The 17498-nt window shown below is 43.1% G+C and overlaps 1 protein-coding gene across 1 annotated transcript in view; it reads left to right on the top strand.

Moving 5' to 3' along the window:
• REV3L (REV3 like, DNA directed polymerase zeta catalytic subunit) overlaps positions 1–17498 on the top strand; it is a 220933-nt gene that overhangs the window by 158623 nt on the left and 44812 nt on the right. Inside the window, exons 19-24 of the mRNA XM_088460488.1 lie at positions 4237–4352; positions 4616–4734; positions 10400–10518; positions 13749–13890; positions 16536–16780; positions 17152–17260. Coding sequence (XP_088316614.1) covers positions 4237–4352; positions 4616–4734; positions 10400–10518; positions 13749–13890; positions 16536–16780; positions 17152–17260 — 850 coding nt within the window. The remainder of the gene's footprint in view (positions 1–4236; positions 4353–4615; positions 4735–10399; positions 10519–13748; positions 13891–16535; positions 16781–17151; positions 17261–17498) is intronic.

Below are 17498 nucleotides of genomic sequence, written 5' to 3'. Positions count from 1 at the left end.
GATGAATCGTCTTGTATGGCACATACTCTGCGCTTTGGATCCTGATTGTGTGATTCCTAAGAAACATGCTACATCTTTTTTTAGATTTTATAGTTCAACATTGTCTTTCATTATATTTTGTTCTATTATTTTAAGTGATGCACATCCCATAATATTTGTTTAAAGGTGCGTTATAAGTTTTCTTTTTATTAACAAGTAATGTATCATTGTAAAAGTGAAGTGGGCGTTTCTCTTAGTCCTCTATGGCTTATTTTCAACAGTCTCAGTATTGAAATAATGGACATAGCCAGTGGTGGATCTTACCTAAGGGCTGCGAGGCTGCAGCCCCCCCCCAGTATCATCCTCCACTGTTCAGTGAGCCAGTGCAGTCCGTGACTGCACTGGCTTTACTTGACTGGAGGTGGCTTCCTATTGGAAGTGCCACTTGCCAGTCACGCTGAAGACAGGCAGCCAGGGGGATGTGTATCCTCCCTCTGGGACTGCCAGTCCAGGCTACTATCAGCAGAGAGCAGCTTCCAGTGGAAGCTTACGCTGCTCTGCCTTTCGGGCAGCCCTACAGGGTTTCTCAGGGCTGCAAACAATGCAACCCAGAGAAGCTGGTGTTAGGCATGCGCGGCGTCACCGCTGCTCATGCGCAGGTCCCTATGCCTGCCAGATTCATTGAGCAGGTGCCGGTACCCAGGCCAGCAGAAGCCCCCTCAGGTAAGAGGGCAGGAGCCGCTGCTGGACATAGCTGTAGTGTGCAGGCGGTGCCATTGCTATGGGCCCAGATGATTAGGTAGCCCCGGACCCAGGATATATACTAGTTGCATAATAATTTCCAGTTTTGCCTGCTAAGCAATTGGGTCCGGCACGTTGCCCAGCCTGAATAGGGTGACATTCCATTTTCGGTGAGTGATGTGTGTAAGGGGGCACTGTAGTGTGACATAGTCTGAATTGAAGGCTACTGTAACAGTGTTCGCAAATACGCGCTATAGCGCATATTTTACTCTATTTTTAGGAGCGGGGACTCACTTTTCCAAAATGGGCGGGTCCCTGGGGGCGCACTCCGCTGCAGCCAATCCCTGGCTGTCAATTAACACTGATGTTTACTGGCCCAGCTGCAGGCTATAAAAAGCAGAGTTGGAGCCATGCAGCGGCACTACAGGCAGGGCGCTGTGTAGCTGAGTTCTTCTCAGAGTCTGGACACTGTCAGATGGCGGAGCCGGGGAGGTTATTTGTGGCATTTTTCCCCCCTCACAGTTAGTAACAGAGTGCCGGGGACTGTGCAGAATTGATAGGGGCAGCAACAGGAATGGCTCCTTTCACAACACATTTCTGACCCCTTTCCATGAGGCCACGCCCCCTTTTCCCCCAGCCACACAGCATCCCTCTCTGCGGGGAGGGAAGCCACTGGGCAGCAGCTGCAGTATATCCATCAATGCTGGCAGATGGGAGTAATCATTGCTCCCAGGACTTCCCTACACTAATGAGGTACCAATATGATAATTGTGGTGCAGTTCATGGTCATCCTATTGCTGTGGAAGTCGCAGTTCTTGCCCAGTTTATTGGAAGCTCTGGCTGCTGTTGTCATTGACACCAGGGTTATGGCTATGGCTGACATGCACTGTACCTCAGCATAACGCTGATCTGCAGCTGTAATACACAATTGTAGCATTGAACCCTTGTTACTTTTACATTGCTCTCTCTTAATACTCCTGTCTTAATATACAATGTAAACTGGCATTATAGCAAGGTTGGCCTTAAGAAAAAAAAGAGGACATAGTAAAACTACAGTAATCCATTTTGGGAGATAACTAAAAGAAATCTACCAGGTGGTAAAGGGGAAGCACGTTATTTATTAACTGGCTGTTGGTATATACAGTAGTTATGTATGGACACTGCTGTAATACGCAGATGTGCCTTTTCTCTAGGTCTGGAGTTCTGCCCGGCGCCGGACCTAGAGTGAACACTTATGGGGCACATCCACTAGCAGACACAGAAACGACTGCACGGTTATGTCATGATCGTGTAGTCATTTCACAGTCTGTGCTGTTCCTACACGATTTCATCGGTCAGTGTAGGCACCCTGCATCTTTGGGCAATCTGTCGTTATTGGCAGACTGACCAGCATGTCCAAAAGATGGTTGATGTCAGAAACGACAAGCGGGAACACGCATCGCTGGTCGTTTTTCTGATATTTTGGTGCACGATTTGCGGACGATTACTGAGCGATTACACGATTACGATGTCGTAATCGTGCAATCGTAAAGTATAATTGGCTAGTGGATGTGCACCATAACTCATGTAAAGGGAGTGCTGCTATATTCGTGTATGGGCATCGGTTGCTCTTTCAGGCTTAATCTAGCTACAGAGACAGTAGCCCCGGATATAGATAGGTAGGTAGATACTAGGGAGAGGGGGTGTAGGACCCACCTGCTCCAGGTGCCATGGCTTCACGCTGCTCCTCTGGCTACAAGGATATGATGCGGCACCCTGACCCGCCATGAAGACGGCCCAGGCATATGGCGTACTACAGTTTCCAGGAAGCTGCAGAAGACCGAGTTCTCTGGCGTGGCTGCACTGACAGGGGGATTCCAGTAAGTCGTAGTGGGTAGTGGGTCGGGGTTTGGTGCTGCTGGGTTAGTGAGTGACTGTTTAGTGTTGGGAGGGCTGAGGGTAACTTCCCGCGGCTGCTGCTAACAGTGAAGAGCGGCGAGCGTCAAGAAGAGTCTATTACCCTTTGGCAAACAAAAGAAGTGGGGGAGTGGCTGCTACTATGACTAGTAGTTATCTACCCTTACCCCCAGCACTGCCTGCCCTTACTCCCCACTACCCCAACTTCTCCATGCCTTTACCCCCATCTCTACCCCAACTGCTCCTTGCCCTTAACCTTCTCTAAATCACTGCTACTTGCCCCCAGCACTGTCCCAACCGCTGCCTGCCCTCACCACCCATAACATGTAATGGGATCCCAAAAAATGGAGTAGGACTCCAATATTTCAAGGAGAGGGCTCCCTGGGACCCACAATTTTTTTCGCTAAGCGCGATCACTGCTGTAATGTGGCATAATCTGACCTGTTCTTTGTAAAGTGTTATAATATGAACTGGTGGGGCACTGTAATGTGGCATGATAGGAACTGTGGACACTGTAAAATGGCATAATATGAACTTGGGACACTATGTCATATTGTGAATTGGGGGTACCGTGTGGCATAATGTTTACTGGCAAGCCCTACAATGTGACATATTGTGAACTAGGGCACTACTACGGTTCATAAAATAATCTAGAGCCCTACTATGGTTCATATCATTAACTAGAGCACTACTATGGTTCATATCATTAACTAGAGCACTACTATGGTTCATATCATTACCTAGAGCACTACTATGGTTCATATCATTAACTAGAGCACTACTATGGTTCATATCATTAACTAGAGCACTACTATGGTTCATATCATTAACTAGAGCACTATTATGGTTCATATCATTAACTAGAGCACTACTATGGTTCATATCATTAACTAGAGCACTATTATGGTTCATATCATTAACTAGAGCACTATTATGGTTCATATCATTAACTAGAGAACTACTATGGTTCATATCATTAACTAGGGCACTACTATGGTTCATATCATTAACTAGAGCACTATTATGGTTCATATCATTAACTAGAGCACTATTATGGTTCATATCATTAACTAGAGAACTATTATGGTTCATATCATTAACTAGAGCACTATTATGGTTCATATCATTAACTAGAGCAATATTATGGTTCATATCATTAACTAGAGCACTACTATGGTTCATATCATTAACTAGAGCACTATTATGGTTCATATCATTAACTAGAGCACTACTATGGTTCATATCATTAACTAGAGCACTATTATGGTTCATATCATTAACTAGAGAACTATTGTGGTTCATATCATTAACTAGAGCACTATTATGGTTCATATCATTAACTAGAGCACTATTATGGTTCATATCATTAACTAGAGCACTATTATGGTTCAGAAACTGAACTAGGGCACTATTATGGGACATAAAATGTACAACTGCTGCAGAGAGGTGTCTCTCTAGAAACATTGGGACATGGGTCCCTTCAAAATTTGCTATGGAACCCACAAAGTTCTGGATATGCCCCTGATTGAAATATTTAAAATGATTAAGATGAGATTGATATGTTTAGCAATTGTGAAAGAGCACCTTTGGATGGCATTACTATTTGTTTCCTTTACCTAGGTATGATCCTGATATTCTGCTGGGATATGAAGTCCAAATGCACTCCTGGGGTTATCTCTTACAGAGAGCATCTGCCCTGAATGTTGAGCTTTGCCAGCAAATGTCTAGAATTCCTGGTGCGTGTCTGTCTCGTCTACAGATCAAATATGCGTGTATAATATATCATGTTTACATGTGTGTATGACGTGTACGTATGTGCGTGTATATATTTATGTATTTAGTTCTATTTTTTGCTTAAAATTGAGTGTATAAAGTGGAACATTATTCAGCTTTATTTAAAATGGGATTAGAGCATAAAAGAGAAAAACTTCAATGTATAATTTTATTACTTTTGGTTTATGTTTACTTCTTACATGTCATGTTTGTATTCTTTGTTCAGAGGATAAAAAAGACAATCGATTTACTGCTGACAAAGATGAATATGGTGCCGACACAATGAGTGAAATAAATATAGTTGGTCGCATTGTCTTAAACATTTGGAGGATGATGAGAAGTGAGGTACTGGCCAAAATTCTTAAATGATAATTTATTGCAAATACATATTCAATACCAGTATTCAAAGTTGTTACTACACATGTATAATTTGTAATACATAATAAGTGAATTACAGCAAAAAATGCTACTTTTTAAGTTGTATTTTTCCAGAATGTAGGAATATCTTAGTGTTCAGTCCAGCTCCGGCGGCAGGCAGGGGGCTGGAGCCAGAGAGGGCACCTTTGTACGCGCATTGAAGGCGGGCGCCCGCCCGGTAAGGGGGCGTGGCCATTGAAAAGGGGGCGTGCCTATAAGACGCGTCCCCTTTTCGTCACTCTTGGGGGCGTGCCTGGCACTTAAGGAAACGCCGGGCAGCCCCCAAGCGTTGCAGACGTGGAGAATAGATGCCGGGCGCATACGCCCGGCGTCTATTCTCCGGCGGTGACCGGGTCACTGCACATTTCTTCACCCGCGGGACACTGCGACCCGTGGGTGAAGACGACACCCGCAGGCTGTGAGGGCAGGGCGCTTTTTGCCCTCCTTCTGGAGGGCAGGGTGCTTTTTGCCCTCCGGAAGGAGGGCAGGGTGCCACGCCCCGCTAAAACAGCCTAGCGGGAACGCTAATATCTGTTGTGGTTGCCTGATTGACCCAACACATTTGGTATGTACACAAGTAAGAGACTCCGCCAATGTGCATTACAGTACTAGGTAGTTCAGTGCTGCATGTCAACAGAACAGAATCATTGTAGGCAAGTACACCTAGGGGTAAATTTACTAAAGTGAGAGTTTTTAGAAGTGGAGATGTAGCCCATAACAACCAATCAGATTCTACTTAACATTTAACTAGCACATTCTAGAAGATAATAGCTAGAATCTAAAATCACTTTAGTAAACATACCCCATAGAGTTTAAGGCTACAGCTTGTATTACAGTTAGGATCGTAGAATTTTGGACACTGACACAATTTTCCTAATTTTGGCTCTGTATTCCACGACAATGAACTTAAAATGGAGATGCAATTGAAGTACAGAGATTCAGCTTTATTATGCTTTACTGCAGCTGTCTTCAGTTGTTTGTTCGTGGGTCTTTCTGCCTTTAGATTTGTCTCAAGCAAGTAAAATGTATGCTCGATCGGGTTGAGATGGGATGATTGACTCATTGCAGAATATTCCACTTCTTCACTCCTTTGCCTTAAAAAAAGCTCCTGTGCTACTTTCCCAGAATGTTTTTGGTCATTCTCCATCTGTACTGTGATGCGCCATCCAATCAACTTTTGAATTTTGAATCAACTGCTGAATTTTGGTGAATATGAGTAGACAGTACATCCCTATACTCTAAAGAATTCATCTGGGTGCTTCTGTCACATCCTCAATAAACACTAGTAACCCGCCCGGTGCCATTGGAAGCCATGCATGCCCATGCCATCACTCTGCCTACACTGTGTTTTACAGATAATGTGGTATGCTTTGGATCAAGCCTTCTCCATACTTTTTTTTTCCATCATTCTGGTACAGGTTGATCTTAGTTCCATCTGCCTACAGAATGTTGTTCTAGAACCGGGCTGGCTTATTAGATGTGTTTTTTTTTTTTTGGCAAGGCTAATCTGGCCTTTCTATTCATGAGGCTTATTAGTGGTTTGCACCTGGTGGTGAACCCTCTGTATTTGCTCCTGTAAAGTCTTCTCTCTATGGTAGGCTTGGATAATGATATGTCTACCTCCTAGAGAGTGTTCTTCACTTGGCTGGATGTTGTTAAGGGGGTTTTCTTTTCCATGGAAAGGATTCTGCGATCATCCACCATGTTGTCTTCCGTGGATGTCCAGGCCTTTTTGTGTTGTCGAGTTCGGACTACAGGCCGGCGGTTCAAATCCCGATGCCAGCATCCTGATGGTTCAAAATCCAGACAGCGCAGGTAAGTATACTATTCCTAACCCATCTCCCCCCTAACCCTAACCCTCCCTTAGGGGCTCGTAACCCTAACCTCCCCCCCCCTAGTGCCTAACCCTAACCTCCCCCCGTTAGTGCCTAACCCTAACCTCCCCCTGTTAGTGCCTAAACCTAACCCTCCCGGGGGGGCTCCTAACCCCCCTAGCCTAAGCCTAACCTTCCCCGGGGGGGTGCCTAACCCTAAATCCCCCCTGAGAGTCCCTAAACCTAACCCCCCCCATCCCCGGCTAAGTGTATACTTACCCCACGGCTGAGGAAGATTGGTCCGGTGTCCTGTCGCCATTCCGGCGTCGAGATTCACATAGGCGTCGGTGTTTCGACGCAAATGTTAAATCCCTTGCCGGGATTCCTGTGTCGCTGGTCTCATAACTACATCCCGTCGAGTTCACCAGTGCATTCTTTTTTTTTCTCAGAATGTACCAAACTGATTTGGCCACTCCTAAGGTTCCTGCTATCTCTCTGATGGATTTGTTTTGTTTTTGCAGCCTATGGATGGTCTGTTTCACTTGCTGTGTACCCATAACATGCGGTTAACGGTGCTTTCAATTCAACAGCTTCCAAATGCAAATGCCACGCTTGATGTCAACTCCAAACTTTTTTACTACTTAATTGATAAAGAAATAATAAAGGAATAGCCCACACTTGTCCATGGAACATCTTTCGAGTCAATTGTCCAATTACATTTGGTTCCTTGAAAAAGAGGGTACCACATATTCAACAGCTGTAATTCCTAAACTGTTACTCCATTTTTAAAGTGAATACCCTCACATTAAAGCTAATAGTCTGCTCCTTACAACCATAATCATTATATATCTATAACTTGAGTATGTTTTTTAGTAAATGGATAAATAACAACAAATGTGTCAATGTCCAAATATATATGGACCGAACTGTATTGATGCTATATTTAGATAACAGTGAATCAGTTTAGAGGTGCTTCTGCTTTTCTTTCAGCTGTTTCTTTCTGTGGTGAACAGATAAATAATTTTAATGCACTAAAGCTACTGTCAGAATTTGTGGTCTGTTATGTTCCCCAATAAAGTATTGATCCACATTATGAGCGCCCTCAGTCTGCCAATGTAAATGCGGTCCACATGTCTAAGCTGTCATAAATGGCAGAAATGAATGGTGTGCATACTCTCTAGCCTGCTAGAAAATTTAGGTGAAATAAGCAATATTTTTTTAAACAAATAAAACACGCCCACCCTCCACTCCCCACCAATCTCCGTAAAACCACATTAGACATTGAATGAAATACGCACTCTTCAAAAGTGTCCTATACTAATGGGAAGTGACATTCAGAATGTTGGTCATCCCAAAACATTATAAATGGTGCCAGTGCCCTAACCAGTGGCTTAACTAGGGGGGGGGTCAGCCAGGGACCCAGCCAGGGGGCCCAGGGCGCCACTGCCGCGGTCCAGGTCAGTGGTGTCAGTCAGTGTAGTTCGGACCGCACTACACCGTAAAACAAACACACCGCCGCCTGCGCCGGATAATACTATACGGCAGCGGTGTGATTGTTTTAGCAGCCAATGAGAGTCAGATAGACTTTCATTGGCTGCTGCACCCACGGCCGGAGCAAAGCTGGAGCTCACTCGTTAGCTCCGCCTTCCAGCTCCTGTGATGGGAGAGACGTCATGACGTCTCTACCATAGTGTCGAGCGGGAGGACAGAGGAGCAGATGGCAGCGGGGATTCAGGTAAGTATTTGGTTTTGGGGTTTTTTTTGTGTCTTTTGTGCTATATATGTAAGGAGCACTGCATAGGGGGGCCACTACTTGGGACACTGCATAGGGGGGCCACTACTGGGGGCACTGCATAGGGGGGGCCACTACTGGGGGCACTGCATAGGGGGGCCACTACTTGGGGCACTGCATAGGGGGGCCACTACTGGGGGCACTGCATAGGGGGGGCCACTACTGGGGGCACTGCATAGGGGGGACCACTACTGGGGGCACTGCATAGGGGGGCCACTACTGGGGGCACTGCATAGGGGGGGGCACTGCATAGGGGGGACCACTACTGGGAGAACTGTATAAGGGGCACTGCATAAGGGGACCACTACTGGTGGCACTGCATTGGGGGGCATTGTATAAGGGGCACTGTATAAGTGGCACTACTGGAAGCACTGCATAAGGGCACTACTGCGGGCACTGTGTAAGGGTGAACTACTGGGGCACTGTGAAAGGGTGCACTACTGGGGATATTGCTACTGGGGACATTGCGGGCACTGCTACAGTGGGCATTGCAAGAGCGGCACTACTACTGGGAGGCATTAAGGTGCATATGGAATGGAAAGGAATGTTCCCAGAGTGATGAGAAACAGTGGTGTGTCATGTTGACACGTCCCCATTTTCAGTGGCCATGCCCCATGTGGCCACGCCCACTTTTTCTCAATACTTTGATGGGGCGCTCCATTTTTTTTTAACTTGCCCTGGGCTCCAAATACCCTAGTTACACCACTGGTCCGAACATTTGTCCCTTTGTTCCAATGCCAATCGTCACTTTCCACACTAAGGATTTCTGGATATAAGAGCACTGTGTATGTGCAATTACTGCATAATTCAAACATAAGAAACAACCAACCACCTTCTGTGTCTGGACTAGAGGCTTCAGACCTTGAATAAACTACTACATTTCCTAGACTCTGGAGGACTGGCTAAATGGTAACTCTCTTTGTTCACTGTTTTAAAATTAGTAATTATTTCACCATTCTGCCAAAAGGAAACATAATAACAAAAAATCTATAAAATTGACTTGTGTAGACTAGTAACGGAAAGTTAACTCATATTGGTCATGAGGCAGTTAAGAAAAAGCAAAAGACAGGTTACTTCTAACAGTGCTCTATATTATCAATTAAAATAAAACTTGCATGAGCTGGGAAAGCTGATGCATGATTTTTTAGAAAATTTTGGTAATATGGTAAATGAGAGTGTCTGCTCTGCTTTCAGAAGTCGTCTTACTTTCAAATGATAAAACTTGTGTCCAGTATTTCTATATAATATGTATTATTTAATGGTTGTATTAGTAAAAGTGTGAAAGCTGTTCAAAACATTCCAATAATGTTATTAGTCTTATCATGGTTGACAGGTTAATTCTGTTAGTTCTTATTATCATAGTTTTGTAAGGTGCCATAGTGCTACACAGTGGTGGGCATTGGGGAAAACAGGACATATACATAAAACAGGGACATACAGTATAACGTAGTCATGATAACAAATGGTAGAGGACACAGTGGGAATAGAGGAGTGAATGTGGTGCATAGTGGAGAATTGGGACAGTTGTGAGGAGTGATGCTAGTAGAGGTAAGTGTAAACGCTAATAAACAGCCTACATGCATACTCTATGAACTTCTCCTGGACATCCCAGAGAGGAGGTTCAAGTGCCAAGTAAAGTACGTAGCAACATAATTTGTAACAGTGCAGTCCCACTACATGTCAGTAAGTGGGATAACTGACTGAAATTCAGGAGATTCACAGACCTTTTTGGAGTAAACAACAATGGTTTTCAAAGAACCTTTAAAGAATTGAAGGTTGTGGGAGAGTCTGATCGGGAATAGTAGGGAATTCTATAGTGAGTATCGGCACAGAAATAGTTTGGGGAGAGGTGGTTACCAGAGGCAAGTCACATGTCAGAGGGAGATATGAAAGAATATTGTTAGAAGAGACCATACCATAAATGATTTTTGGGGAGTTACATGTTATTTCCTTTTATTATAACACTTTGACGTGATCATTTTTCCAGGTGGCTCTGACTAATTACACCTTTGAAAATGTGGCCTTTCATATACTTCACCAGAGGTTTCCGCTGTTTACTTCTCGAACTTTATCAGATTGGTTTGATAATAAGTCTGATATGTACAGGTAATGTTGGTGTATGCGCATATATTATACTCACATTAATATGCAGGTCTGCACAGATCTCAGTTGGCAGGTTATTGTGATGCATACTTTTCATTTCTCCTCCCCAGGAGGAGCCCGGAGAGGAGATGCAGATGGCCACTCCAGGGACGGGGCCATGCTATTAATATCATTAGGCCCATTCGCGGGTCCCCGGGGAGGGGATGTGGCTGCCTCCTCCCTGTGGACCCGCGATTCCTGGTATTCTCTCTCCATCTTGTGCACTTCACTAGGAAGTGAGGGGGATGCAAGAGAGAGTGCCGGGTGTCTGAAGAAAGTCCCTATGCTCTTTTGCATGACTGAGGTTTTGGCATTTATCACTATGCACCATGATTGTTACTTCTGCGGCACAAGTTTTTTTTTTTCCGGGGGGGGTTGGGGGGCAAGAGGTTGGTGTGTAATGTTCTTTCTGAAGTAACAGACCAGTATAGTCGTTTTGAGGGGCACAGAGTAACAATTACTGGGGAATTCAATTAATCGCTGCAATTTATCCACAGTCTAATTGACCCCCCAGGACTATTCAATTAGCCCTGCAGGCTGCAGTTAACAGGGATTTTTTGGGGGTCTTATCAGACCCAGTAAGAAATCCCCGCTTAAATAGCCTGTTAACGGGTGCCGCAACTATGTTAACACATAGGTCTGGGAACATATACCGGATTCTATCTGTTAATGGCGCCTATTAAAGGGGTAGTTTAATAGGTCAAGAAAAAGGGGCTCTAATTGAATAGCCCCAAGCATTAAAGCTCAGTGCTACCACCCTTTTTCACACCTGTTACGGTGCGAATTGAATTCCCCCCTCAGTGACAATAGGGGATGCATTCAGCATCCTGGCTGTCTGTATGCTGACGATCCTATTACTGGCGCCGAAATCTTGACACCGGTCAGCAGCCCGGTGTTGGGATACCGAATGTAAGTATCTGGGAGTTAGGGGGGGTTAGGGTTAGGCACAAAAGGAAGGGTTAGGGTTAGGCATCGGGGAGGGGGAGTTTAGGGCTAGGCACTAGGGGGGGAGGTTAGGGTTAGGCACCAAAGAGGGGGGGTTAGGGTAGGGAGAGGGGGAGGGTAAGCATACCGACCAACAAGTCAGCCTCGGGATGCCAGCATCGGAATTCTAACAGCCGGGATCCCGAGCGCCAGCATCTCATACCGATTCCGGCAATAGTTCTGTGGAGGTACAGAATGATTTAATCATCTGTGGGACTGAGGCTGATTCAGTATGTTGTATTATAATATGTCGGGCACATGCACTGCATAATGTTCTAGGAATTTTCACTGCTTAACATATATTTTTTTATAATAAATTACTGATCAGTGTATAAGATATGATATCTACCAATGTGCACTAATACTTTCTGCATGATTTACAAGCCTTATTTGCAAAATTGCTGGTGTCTAACTTTTGTACACAATTTCTCCAGGCTTGATAATGTGTATAGAATACTGATAACATCCTATTTCTAACTTTACCTACATGAGATAATCTTTGAAGTAAATGATAAATTCATTACTCAGTATATAAATACAGTAATTAGATCAACAACCTGTAAAGATCAAGCATTTGTTAAATACAGTAGATTAACAGCCTGTAAATAAGCCTTGTGCTAAAAGTATGTAATAGATATTATACATATATTCAGGCGGATTTAGACAAAGGTTGTGTTTTTTTTCTGCACAAGATTTGCATTTTCATTCTGCGCATGCAGGCCAAAAATGCATATGCAAATGTTCATATATAGTTAGATTTGTGTCACTGACTTGCATCTCATTATGTCTAGAGCACAGGTTCTCATACTCTGTCCTCAGGACCCCAAACAGTGCATGTTTTCCAGGTCTCCTCAGAATCACAAGCAAAATAATTAGTTCCACATGTGGATCTTTTAAAATGTGTCAGTGAGTAATGAATACACCTGTGCACCTGCCTGGTGATCTGGAAAATGTGAACTCTGTCGTCCTCAGGACCGAGTTTGAGAACCTCTGGTCTAGATAGACAAAATGGGAGTCCATAAAGGGAAAGTCCATGTAATTGTGACACAATTTGATGTGGAGGCTTCAGTGCTAATGCATTTTAAGAGGTGTATCTTATATGGCTATTGGAAGTCTGGTGCAGTGATATACAGAAGATGGTGACTCTAACCTGTGCTATTTAGCTGCTGCTGTTTGGCTGACCAAATTCTGTTCCAAGCAATGTGGGCTTAGTAGCTCCCGAACTATTACAGAGTGTTCTACGTGACCATCCATCATCACTGATTTTCCTATGCACCCCATAGAGGTATACAGGAAAGACTGCAAAGATTTGCTACCATTTTCAATAAAAATGTGTGCAGTCACATATTGGGGTGATGATCGGCAGCACATAGCCAAGTATTGAATCAGCTCCTATGTGGCTAAATAGTAATAAAGCAAAAAGTTTAGGTGCTGGGGGTCTCAGTGTATGTCCTCCTAAATGTACATATACAGTAGGCTGCTTCCACAGTGGAAATTCCAGCACCAATAAAAAAAAAATACAAAGTATGATAAACAAGGGAAGCACAAAATGTTTTTTTCTGTATATAGGGATATGACCAGCACATTAGACAAATCACATTCCCAAAACATTTAGTTTATTACACAATAAAAAAAAAATATACAGTATTTATAAATTAGGAAAATCAAATTATAAAATAGTATAATAACAATCCCACAAAAAACTTTTTTCTCACACTTCAATATGGCACAACTTGGAACTGTAGCCAGCAGGCAAATATCTTGTATGAGTATTGGAGCCCATACAACTGTACTGTATTGACCCATTTCCCAGCTTTGATGGGGAGTTGGAGAAATCCAGTATGTTAGAAAATCATCGATTCTCTGATCCCGACCAAAAAATTATCAGGATTGGCTAGTCTGGGATTTTTAACATGCCGACCGACCAAAGATCATCGATGTACACTGATCAGAAGTTTTTGATTGTGATCATCGGATCGGCATAATAGTTTTAGTCCTTAGAAGGAAACATTTTGTAGTTTGCATTTAACATTTTACAGATCTCCTACAAAGGCAGCATTGGAATAGCTGCACAAGATTTGATGACTAAGGAAACTATTCTAAAGTCATTTTAATAGCTATGGTTTAAATGATCCTGGTTTATATTGTTTAAATGATTACACTTTGCTTGTGACTGTTATTTCTAACTATATATATATATATATATGCAGATGGAGGATGACTGACCACTATATGAGTAGAGTACATGGAACACTCCAGTTACTAGAACAATTAGACTTGATTGGGAGAACCAGTGAATTGGCAAGACTGTTTGGCATTCAGTTTTTACATGTTTTAACCAGAGGATCACAGGTAATGTTCTACATAGGGGAAGTGATTGCGGTTGATTCTGTTCGATGTGCCATGAACGCTCCTATTTGCCATGAATTGCTTCTATTTATATTGTACTTTTAATCTACAACATTGTTTTGTAATTACATTTTTAGAGTAATGTCCAAGCAGCAATTCGGATCAGGTAAAATATGTAGTTCAGGCAGCTGCAGACAGTATTATAGAGAATGGGGGATATTCAGATGACTACTTTTTATGTTATTTTATAACTTCTAGCTGCGCAGTACTGTATCAAGTTTACCTGTAGATGCCTAATCTTCAAATTCATCATTATTCAGATTTGTGACTATTGACCATAATAACACATTGCTACCAAATCCGTTTCAATCACATAAAAATGTTCTACTTTTGCCATCATTTTGTCTGTCCTTTGAGGATTTGTCAGCAACAGTGTGTTACGCAGACCTTCACTTGTTAGTAAGGAACGGACAGAGGTAAAGGAGAGGCCAAAGCTGAGAAGACTGAGCATTGACCCAGTCTGCGCAGTGCTGGAAGCATGCTTTGTATTCAGTGTCTGGGAGATGTTCTCTGTCAATAGCATGTCTTGGCTCTTTTCCCTGTACATCCGTTCTGTACTGTGGTTACAATGAGGCAATGTTAGGTGCCAAAGGAAGTATTTATTAAAGAAGAGAGGCTGTCCTATATGGGATGAGTTCCTTTTATGATGGTATAGTGTTGCTGTGCTACCCCGTCATCCACCACAAGTGCAATAGGTGATTTACTGTTACTGACTACTCCATCTGCAGCCACATGACCAATCAGACTGTCTTATCTGTGCACAAGTGTGATGTCCTCAGTTGTAGGGTGATAACTGACATGAGAAGACTCCTTCACTGATAACTTGAACCAGTAAGATTTCTGCTGGACCTCTGTTTGTTGCTCTGGTTTAATGCCTTTACTGCTCTTTTGGGAACAGATTGCTGGATTCCAGACATAGCACTGAGGCAAGATCCAGGGTAGCCAGGTAGCATATTCAAGTGTGTGCTGTAATTTTCTAAAAGCTGGTCTAACACACACACCATTTCACACCACACCCCCCCAGTTGAAGGTAGTGATGGTATATATTACATGGGCTACAGTTCTGAAAAGCCTCCATAGCCAATCCAATATGATCCTCTTATATGTGTTCACAGAGATCAATCTAAAATTATTATATTGAACACCCCCTTGCACCTTGCCTACATGCTGCCATTGTCAGGGTCTCTCAGGCCTATCTCTACACTGATGGCAGTTAGTCTGTGCTGGGGGATTTTATCTTTAGATCTCACTCTTAGGCTAACGTCCAGGATTTGGTCCCAGGATTTAGTACCACCTCCTTCAGGAGGCTGGAAGCCAGATCCCTAGTAGCGAGACTGCAGGTTGTGCAGACAAATCTTTCACAGAGGAATTGTCCCATCTAGGCTCATTAGAATACATCCCGCATTTAGAAGAACCACCAGTTCTGTGAACCTTTTATCCCTTAGCTTGAAGATTAGATGAGCAGCAGAAAGTCACTGCTGAATCTCCTGCTAGCCTTCCTCCGATGCAGTATGTGTGCTGAGGGACATGCTGAGCTGCTAGAGAAGCTAGCCACCCAGGAGGAGAGGTCGGGGACAGTCAGTCAGAACAGTACATTCACTCAAGTCCAGTCTGGTCGTGGTGAGAAGTGAAGCAAGAATACAATAATTTGATGATTACTAAAATAATAATTAAATGGACCTTATTATTTGAATTCTTAAAAAAAAAAGAAAGTTAAAATAAAAATGAAAGTTTTTACAAATTCGAGCTTACACTTTCTTCCCATAGGGAAAATTAAATCGTTTTAGAGTACAATACGTTAGTTATCCTGCTCAGACTGTTTTCAATTCCAGCACTTACAGCAGCCATATTTTATAGTTATAGCAATAAGACACAACATAATCAAAACATGTTCAACTTCTCTCTGAATCTACATGAGCTGGATGTCATTGTTTGTAAAGCTCCAGGTATACAAGGCTGATCCTGTCCCACATGCACATACTGCCATCATGTGTGACACACAAGAAAATGCCTAAGGTGTAGCAGATAAGATTTACCAGTGACTACAATACAGGTGCACTATATTCCCTGGCCCTTCCCCATGAGGTTATGGCCCTTTTTCAGGTGCACTATCTTTTGTCCCTATTTAAAAAATGGAGAGGGGGGGCGCCAATGCTCTCTCTGGCACAGGGCACCAAAAAGTCTAGTTAAGGCTCTGGTTCTATTTACAGATAAGTAGTACTAGTTGAATTCGGTTGGAAAGGACGTAGTACATAGAGCAGAAAAGTCCAGATCATACCACTGTATAGTTAGCAAAGACTATGAGATGGTGCCTGTATATAATAGATCTGCAATGGGAAAAATGTATGTGATACTTATACCCTCATTAAGTGAATTGAGTGGGGGGGGATGGGACAATTTAGCACTGCGAAAGAAATACATTAGTTGAATTCCCCCAAAAAACTTTTTAAAACCTAAAGCTGTGAAATGCATAGAATGTCAGGCATAGCTGCTCCAGTGTACCTGTGTCTGTTTCTGTGTGACATATCCTCTGTTCTGGTAGAAAGCATAATATAGCAATACAATTGACTTCTTTCTTATTTGCGCAGTACCGCGTTGAGTCAATGATGCTACGCATTGCAAAGCCGATGAATTACATCCCAGTAACTCCCAGCATCCAGCAACGTTCTCAGATGAGAGCCCCACGGTGCATCCCGCTTGTGATGGAGCCAGAGTCTAAGTTCTACAGCAACTCCATTTTAGTGTTGGACTTCCAGTCCTTATACCCCTCCATAGTGATTGCTTATAACTACTGCTACTCCACCTGCCTGGGGAACATTGAGGATCTGGGAAAGTAAGGACCACCGTTGTAGACAATCTTACATTTTTCTCTAAATAAGGTTCACAATTCATATGCTTTACACTAATGTTCCTTGACTTATGTATAATGTGTTGCATGTGTATGGGGGTTGCATGTATGTATCCCTGGTTTCTTGATACAAGCTTAGTATATTCTCTGGGTCTGCATGGGAATTCTGGTCTATTATTTGGCAGCTAGTCTGTGGATATCTTTACTGATGTGTTCTTTTTACTCTACTATGGTACAGATTACTTTGCGAAATATGACGTGTCTCCTCTTTTACATAATATGTCGTGTGTAGCACATATTTTTTTCATTAGCGTTTCCAGTTCCTGTGCTAAGAATATTTACTGCTTGGTTTCCAGGTATGACGAGTTCCAATTTGGCTGCACATCTCTATGTATTCCTCCAGATCTCCTGTACCAGCTACGACATGATATTACAGTATGCCCTAATGGAGTTGCTTTTGTTAAGGTAAAACAGTTAACCATGGTAGAAATCGATAACATCTTAAAACTTGATATAAAGTTTAAGAAGTCCTAACAGATAATGCATGTCGCATACCTTCATTTACCAGTTCTAGTACATTTTTTCTTCACCAAATTATCTGTTTGTTGTTAGGGAGTAGCCCCAAATCAAATGTTAGCTATTATCAACCAAATTATGATTGGACAGGGCAAAAAGTGTAGTCAGCTGATGACCACCATTGTTT

Source organism: Taudactylus pleione, unplaced genomic scaffold (genome assembly GCF_031769625.1).
Source record: "Taudactylus pleione unplaced genomic scaffold, aTauple2 ptg000046l, whole genome shotgun sequence".
Taxonomy (NCBI): Eukaryota; Metazoa; Chordata; class Amphibia; order Anura; family Myobatrachidae; genus Taudactylus; species Taudactylus pleione.
The sequence above is the reverse complement of the archived record's forward strand: the minus strand, read 5'-3'. Positions and strand labels throughout refer to the sequence as shown.